Here is an 8076-nt window from a genome sequence, read left to right as displayed (position 1 = left end):
AATCTGAATCACAATACATGTAAAATGATGTTTCAGAAATCCTTTCTTTCATCATCAAAGGAAACTACAACATCATGGTAGAGTAAAGACACAACTCGCCAGTGATTCCCGTGACACTTCACTCTGCACAAAAGTTTACGACTCCAAGCTTTTTTTTCTTTTTCTTTTTTTAAATTAATAGTATTAATATAAAATATTTATAATCATTTAATCAGAGGTATAAATATAAGAAACAATAATTAATTTCTGTTAAAAATTATAAGTGCACAATAAATAAATTTTCGTTCGTCAACATAATTTATTTTGTATTTACAGTGAGAAATCAAACTCTAGATAATTTAATTAAAAGATACAAATTTGGTGTATTTTTTTTAAAATTTTTTTGTAAAGGTGTTGTTGATATACCCGAGCTTTTTTATGTGTCTCTTCTATGCTATAATAACCTACCAAACTAAACCTCTGCTACACTCTATCACCCTAACCTCTCCGCTCTAGTTCCATCACTTCTCAGCAAGAAAAAAAAAAATAGTGAAGTCGTAACTTTTGGATATATCAGGCAGAAGGGGGGGTGTCAAAGGCACAATGCAAAGTTCAGGGTCATTGTTGAAGCAGTTGAGTGTGAAGGAGGCTTGGAAATCAACATCAAATAGGTGGAGTGGGAAGGACAAGTGTAGCAGTGTTGGGGGAGGGGGCTTTGAGGGGTGTGAGGCAAGTCTGAGCCAAATGGAAGGTTTTGCCATGTATGGGAGTGAGGACAATGGAATGATGGGGAAGAAGAGAGTGATGGTGGTGGTGGATCACACTTCACATTCCAAGCATGCAATGAAGTGGGCACTCACCCATGTAGCTAATAAGGGTGATTTGCTCACTTTGCTTCATGTTGTCCCACCTCATAGGGGTTCTGAATCTTCTTGTTCTAACTATCTTGTCAATTATCTTGGTTCTCTTTGCAAAGATTGCAAGCCAGAGGTAAATTCCTGAATCATAGTCATACTAATTAACATGTTACTCTTGATTTTGAGTCTTGAATTTCCTTTCTTAAGGTTGAGAAGGGAGAACATAGGATATGTCCTTTCTCTCCATTCTCCTTTCCTTGCATTCAGTGATGTTTGGTAGATCTTGAATTTTTTATTCAAGTTGGTCTTGAATCTTCATTCTTCAGTGCTGTTCAAGAAGAGGCAGCCATGAAGTTCCTTCTTTTTTTTTTTTTTTTTCTTTTACATTGTTTATAAAACTTGTGTATATTTTTTTCCACCCATGATGTTTTTGAACTTTTTCTATTCTTTAGAGGGCAAAGGGTCTGAGATTCCTGTGCTATTCCAGTCTTTTATTTTCACTTTCCAGAAAGAAATCATGAGAATGCTCAGATGCTCTTCAGCTTTTCATTGCACATTCCCCCCTCAGGAAAATAAAATTGAAATTTACTGACACTATCTTGGTCTGACATAGGTGGAAGTGGAAGCACTTGTAATTCAAGGACCAAAACTTGCCACAGTGATGAGCCAAGTGAAGAAGCTGGAGGTTTCTGTCTTGGTATTGGGCCAAAAGAAGCCCTCTCCTCTTCTTAGCTGGTAGGATTCATATCATCTATCCTTCAATGCAATTTTCCATCCTTCAATGCAATTTTCCAACCTTCAATCTCAAATCTCAATTCTCAAACTTTGAAACGCCCCCTTTTTTCTTAATATATTAAGATAAACTTTTTTGAAACACTTCTAACTTTTAAGAGAGAAAAATATAATATAAATTAAAATAAATTTATTCTCGAGTTAAAATTAGTCTACAGATGAATTAGACTTCTATAAATTAATTTATATCTATAAATTGATTTTAATTTAAAAGAAAAATTTATTTTATTTTATTTTCTTATTTTTGTCTCTTAAACGTCCTTTCTCTTAAGTTTAGACAAATGGCCCGATGTATGGTGATAACAGATAATCGAGAAATCAATAATTAAGATTTTGATTGCTTTATGATCTATTTGGTATTTTATTATTAGGATGTGATAAAGTAATCTCTTATTAGAGTATATATAGATTTTTAAAAAAAAATTACTTAACTCTTAAGCATTTGACGTTTAATTCATTAATTTTTACAGCCTGTGTGGAAGCAACAGTAACAGCAGCTCAGAGGAGTTTGCTGAGCACTGCATCAACAACGCAGAATGCTTGACAATAGGAGTGAGGAAGAGAAGTCAAGGCAACAATGGCTACCTTATCAGCACAAGGTGGCAGAAGAACTTCTGGCTACTGGCTTAGATCTTGAGTTCTTGACTTAAGTTGCTAGCTATAGTTAGGATCCCACAAAAAGGGACAAATGGGAAAATTAACACAATAATTTGTACCTTCGGTTCTAGTTCTAACTTCATTCTCATTGTAATGAGATGACCCGGTGGCATCAATTTAATACTATACTATCTGATTATATGATTAATTAAACATGATTGTGACCAATAACTTTTTTCCTCGTTTTTTTTTTTAGTGTAGGTAATTCTTCACCGTTTGAAATTTAAATGAACGATACAGAGAATGGTTGAAGAAATTACATCTAAGTGAAATCATATCTATCACGGACCACCATCACCACCACCTATAGATGAAGGACCACTAGGCAGGTGGTAGAAGAAATCATTTACATGAACATTAAATTCCAGTACTCTTTTTGGTAAGCGTAACACGAAGCGTATAGAAATAAATAACAGTAACCTACTAGTAACAACTGTGTAGCCAACCTAGATTAGATTTAGATCATATATTTCATTTCATCATGGGTAGCCTCCAAGTATTTCATGATATAACTTCCCAAGTAAATATGATGCTCAAAACATAGTCAATGAAGTTGCTCTGATTAAGTTATTAGACTTATATGCAAGTTAAGAGTATTTAAGAATTTTATTAAAAATAAAGAACATTTTTTGGTAGAGTATTTTTCAATAGTGTTTTTAAGTTTATATTCAAACATTCTCATATAAGATACTGGGATTAACAAGAGATATTGATATTTAATCTTCATTATTCCCCTTATACAAAATAACTCAATGGCATTAAATGCCTTTATTTTATATATTTTTGTTTCTTTTGTGAATCACATACTTCAAACAGTAACACACATTATTAGCGTTGAATACTAGCAACAAAGTAACCTTACCTTAACTTTAAATCAAAATCAAACAGGAACATTGTTAGTTTTGTCCATTCAATTCTCCCCCACCCTCACTTTCTTATCAACTTTCATTAAATTAATGTGAACTTACAAAAATAATTACAATTATGTTAACCACTGTCTTAAACTTTTGATTAAGGGTTGTTATCTATATAGGATCTTAATTCAGGAATACTAAATATTTTGTATTAAATGATCTTAATTACTTGAAGTAACAAATATTAATTAACGGTAATGTTTTAACAGAATGATTTCATTTTAACAAAAACAAAATTGTGTTTGTTTTCTTAACCCACAATTAACTTTCATCATATGTGTGCTGCAGTCATATCATATCAGGAGACAAAATAGAAAAATGGTGGCATAAAAATTACACAGAAATCAAGTCATTAAGAAGATCAAAAAAGGGGCAACACAAAAGGGATTCAAAAAATAACTATGCATTAAAACTCTGGAATCTAAGGGAACAAATAATCAAAGTCACTTTTACTTTTATAACCTTAATCTATCACTGCCCTTCCAAACGGCAGAAATCTCATTCGTAGCCTAAACCAATTATTAGACCTTATCATCTAATTTGTCATTTACAAGAGGAAGCAACTCAATCTTACTCCTAGGAGTTCTTGGTGTCCGAGGAGTTCCTGGAACTGGTGGCTGTTGGGAGAGCAAATGCCTCACATAACCATAGAATGTACATCCAACAAGAGTCACGGCACATCCAACAGCATTTAAATATGATATTGGGTTCCTAAAAATTAGCCAAGAAACAAGAACGGCAACAGCAACCTGCACAAAAAGCATGATTACTGTCAATTGGTAAATTAAGACATCACATAATGGTTTTCACCATTCAAACACACAAATTATTGGTGTTAATATTTATATGATGTTGTTTAGTTGGAGGAAAATAGAGCGGAGGAAAAGGAAAGGGAAGGAAAATGCCAAAAGTCCTCTCCTTCCATTTTTTCCACCGCTCCAATATTAGGGGTTTGGAGAGGAATCCCTCCCCTACCCTCCCCCTTTTTGGATCCAATAAGAGTGATTGGTGATTTACATGCAATGTTGAAGTGTAGAATTCAACAGATTATATGAAACTGAGTAAGGGATAAGGAAGAAAGAAGTAGAAAAAGTACATTTTCAAGGAACAACAATAATATGGCTACAACTCCGGGTATTAAATAGGAAAATATGAAGAGTTTCTCAAGAGCAATACATGAACGAAACAACTGAAAACAAAATAATGAACCCAAATTTTAAGACCAAACACTAAAGTAGCTTGAAGGATTTGAATCTGCTTGATAGATCTCACCTTAAGGTTTCCTGCAACATTAAACGTTACAGCAGTGGTCGAATGAATCACATAAAAAATGGAGAAGTTAAGGCAGAAAGCCAAAACACCAGAGCTGAAAATAATGATCAGGGCCGACCAAGGATATGGATGAGTACTTAGCCACTCAAGAACTCCATTGCCTTCAAGTAGCAAAGCAGGTATTGCCAAGATCATGGTTGCAAAAGGGGCCATGTAATAAACTGTGTTTATGCTACAAGGACCAAAAAGAATAATTAGCTATATACTGCAGAAATATGGTGACACAGCAATTCAGAGAATGTACACAAGCACAAAATAGAGAGTATAGCATAATAACAAAATCGGGTAATAAGGGAATGGAAAGATCACCACTAACCTAGTAGCAACACTTTCCCTTTTCTTTTAAAATTAATAGATAAAATAAGATGCAAGAAAAAGAAATGTTGAAAACTTGGCACCTAAGGGGATTTTTATCAGAAATGTTTCCATAGATGTTACAATAGAGACAGTCTAACTAGTAACTAATGGGGAAGATTTTCATATTCCTCCAGTCATTGGACTGAAACCTTTGGAGGCTAATTGACACAAAAAGGGGCCAAAGCAAGACCCACGTGTAGCATATATCTCTCTTTTTTTTTTAATCAAGGAATTAAGAGAATGTTCAAAATATTAGTCCATTAAGGATACAATCACTTGTGACTTGTGAGATAAATTTAACCATCATTAAATATTTCGATAACCTCGTGATACTATTAACCACATACAGATAATTGTATACAAATACCACTTCTGAGTCAAAGTTATCTATGTAGTTAACCTCGGGTTCGTGTGGGACAATTTCGAACGGAACAAATATCATTTCTTATTATGAATGTAGGAGATATTATAATCCATTTAACCACTAACCATCCGATCCATCCATGCATAAAAATCCAACCAATCCATCTGATTAAAATAATGAATTGGTTGGATTGAATAACCATTTGTTATTGGATAGATAATGAATCATCCATATTTTGTAATCCATTACATCAAGTAATCAAAATTTCATTGGTTGGGAATTGGAATAGGTTTTAAGGTTTTGGACTGTTTGGATAGAAAAATTTATACAAAAACTGGCTAACATTTTTTTTTTATAAAATCCAGAAATATTGGCTAACATGCATCAGGTTTCATGCTTTATGTATGCTGGTAGCAGGTGTCACAGTCAAATTTAACAGCACCTAAAAGTTGTCTTAGCTCCAATACAGAACATGTACAAGCTGTAGTTCTTCAACCCACCACCCCCGGGCCCCAAAATAATTTAAAAAAGAAAAAAGGCAAGGCATAAAAAGTTTGCACCTGTCAAACTTGTACCCATGCAACAGAGACTCTGCAAGGATGGTCTTCGTAGATGTAGCCAAACAGCCAAATAAAGCAGCACAAAACCCAAATGCATTAAAGCTAAGTTCTGTAACAGATGTGAGAAGAATCCCTCCAACAATGGGTATAAGAGAAGCCCAAATACGCCAGTCAAAATATTTCCTCCACACTAGCCATTGCAAAACAACTGCACAAGTTCACCAAGATCAGATGAAAACGTCCTTCAAATCACAACATAAAGCCAAACCAACCATTGAATCTTTACCGGTTGTTGCAGGGGTGAATGATTTGATTGTCTGCATAAAAGAAACCGGAATGTATCGTAGGCTCACATTCCCCAGCACAATGTTAATACAGAACACAAATGACATAGGAAATATTCTTCTCCAGCGATCTTCAGGGTCAACAGATATCAGCGGTTTAAGCTTCAGCACCTTAATCACCACATATCCTCCAATGGTTGAGCATATAAAGTGGATACAGGATACCGACAGTGGGAACTTGAAATCCAATTTCTGCAAAAGAGAAACAAAAAAAAAAAAAAAAAAAAAAAACTTCAATTTGAAGAATTTGTTACAATCCTTACAAATTCTGAAATTATACCTTTTTCCTCAAAAATGGAAAAAAAAAACAAATAAATAACATAAAAGATCTAATCTAATCTAAGCAATCCGAGGATCATCATCATACAAGGTCCAATCCTTGATTCCACACGTCAATGTCATTATATAAACCTCCATAGAAGCTTTTAAGGCACAATATAATTTAATTTGAGCCAAATTAATGACACTGACACCAACGTTGGTAATTTTAAGAAGATGAAATCCATAGTCATAGATAGACATATTAGAATTATTGGATAGAGAAAAGAAAGAAAGAAACCTGGAAGATCCACTTGTTGATGATAATGACAGTGACATTGAAAGCCCACCACTGAAGGATTGCCAAGAGAGATCTAAAGACGCTCCACTGGCAAACAAAGCCTTCTTCCATCACGGATCACACAACCCGACCCGGGTGGTTTCGGAGCCCCACAAGTTGGTGAAGGAAAAGAAGAAGAAGAAGAAGAAGATGGTGTAGCTCTTCTTTCTTCCACTATGATAACTCTGTTTTAATAATCGTAAACGTTTCTTTCTCTTTGCCTACCTCATATCTATGCTATTTACTAGTTATTACGCCGTGGAAATTATGCTTCAAATGTTTAATCCCAATTCCATTCATTCTCCAACACGCACTCTCTAGTCCCTATCACTTCGAGACCTTGGGGACATTTTTTCGGGTTTGGTCAATATCTTTGCATATAAAATAATCTCAATTTTTCTTATTAATCTTCATATCTCTATTTTATATTTTTAAATATTACATCTATATTTATTTTTTATATATAAAGAAGGGAGTATAACATCTCAACATATATTTTTTTTTACATTCAAAATATTTAATATTTATCGTATAAAGTAAATGGGAAGAACAGTAGATAATATTCATGGAGAATTTAAAATTATTTTTCATTCCTAACAAGCGTTGAATTTTTTGTTTTGTCATATTATACCGCATAATTTTACTTGAGTCAATAAAATAATCATAAATTGCAAAGTTCTCTGTCAAAACATAGATATTAGATTACTTGTGTTTAATACATCATTGATTAACTATAAATGTTGATTGTATCCATATTGTAAGACCCGCCATGGTCTCTACACTTAGTGGAATCGCACTACTACTAGTAAACTAAGGAAAATATTAAATTGGATAACTCATACATACAGGTATAGATAAGAATAAAAATAACCAAATTCTTTAAATACAAAATAAAATGCCATATATGTACAGTCATCCCAAAAATAATATTTCCTAGTGCCGGTCAAACAGACAAAAATCGCTACCCAAAATGGTAACCCTAACACGAGGATCAAACTCCCCGTCTCGCAGCGGTCACCTCGACTCCAAGCTAGCCCTGATCTGCTCCCATACCAAGTATGATCATCGCAGTTCCACCACATGGAAACAGAAGGGTAAGCTAGAATTCACAAATGAATCATAATAATCTATATTACACAATCGTATTCATAGAGTCACACCATACAGTCTATCCAATACTACTCATGCATAAAATACAATCCACCAATCATGAAGTCAAACACCACACTTCATCATATTAATAATCATACAATAAATGCATCTCATGACAGATATCAATGCATATCAATCATCTAATGCGTCGTCACGCATACACCTAGGAG

At 33.9% G+C, this 8076-nt stretch overlaps 2 protein-coding genes across 2 annotated transcripts; one reads left to right on the top strand and one right to left on the bottom strand.

The window, feature by feature from the left end:
* The first annotated feature begins 427 nt into the window (after nucleotides 1–427).
* On the top strand, nucleotides 428–2456 carry LOC109817415 (Adenine nucleotide alpha hydrolases-like superfamily protein). The gene is made up of 3 exons (XM_020382652.3): nucleotides 428–969; nucleotides 1450–1571; nucleotides 2099–2456. Exons 1-3 carry the CDS (start codon nucleotides 583–585, stop codon nucleotides 2256–2258), a joined length of 669 nt encoding a protein of 222 aa, XP_020238241.1. The 5' UTR covers nucleotides 428–582; the 3' UTR covers nucleotides 2259–2456.
* Nucleotides 2457–3586: 1130 nt separating this feature from the next.
* Nucleotides 3587–7093, bottom strand: LOC109817428 (EamA-like transporter family protein). The gene is made up of 5 exons (XM_020382665.3): nucleotides 6716–7093; nucleotides 6099–6348; nucleotides 5813–6020; nucleotides 4472–4703; nucleotides 3587–3948 (listed from the first exon to the last, which is right to left on the bottom strand). The coding sequence occupies exons 1-5, from the start codon at nucleotides 6824–6826 to the stop codon at nucleotides 3721–3723; spliced, it is 1029 nt and encodes a 342-aa protein (XP_020238254.1). The 5' UTR covers nucleotides 6827–7093; the 3' UTR covers nucleotides 3587–3720.
* Nucleotides 7094–8076: the final 983 nt, after the last annotated feature.

The sequence above is a fragment of the Cajanus cajan genome, chromosome 9 (genome assembly GCF_000230855.2).
Source record: "Cajanus cajan strain Asha chromosome 9, NIPB_CcT2T_4, whole genome shotgun sequence".
Classification (NCBI taxonomy): domain Eukaryota; kingdom Viridiplantae; phylum Streptophyta; class Magnoliopsida; order Fabales; family Fabaceae; genus Cajanus; species Cajanus cajan.
Note: the sequence above shows the minus strand (reverse complement) of the source record. Positions and strands in the feature narration are given on the sequence as shown.

Coding starts and splice junctions, on each gene's coding strand:
- LOC109817415 (XM_020382652.3), top strand. CDS start 583: ATGCAAAGTTCAGGGTCATTGTTGAAGCAGTTGAGTGTGAAGGAGGCT. Junction 970..1,449: donor GCAAAGATTGCAAGCCAGAG/GTAAATTCCTGA, acceptor GGTCTGACATAG/GTGGAAGTGGAAGCACTTGT. Junction 1,572..2,098: donor CCCTCTCCTCTTCTTAGCTG/GTAGGATTCATA, acceptor TAATTTTTACAG/CCTGTGTGGAAGCAACAGTA.
- LOC109817428 (XM_020382665.3), bottom strand. CDS start 6,826: ATGGAAGAAGGCTTTGTTTGCCAGTGGAGCGTCTTTAGATCTCTCTTG. Junction 6,349..6,715: donor TCAACAAGTGGATCTTCCAG/GTTTCTTTCTTT, acceptor TCTCTTTTGCAG/AAATTGGATTTCAAGTTCCC. Junction 6,021..6,098: donor ATTCACCCCTGCAACAACCG/GTAAAGATTCAA, acceptor GAACTTGTGCAG/TTGTTTTGCAATGGCTAGTG.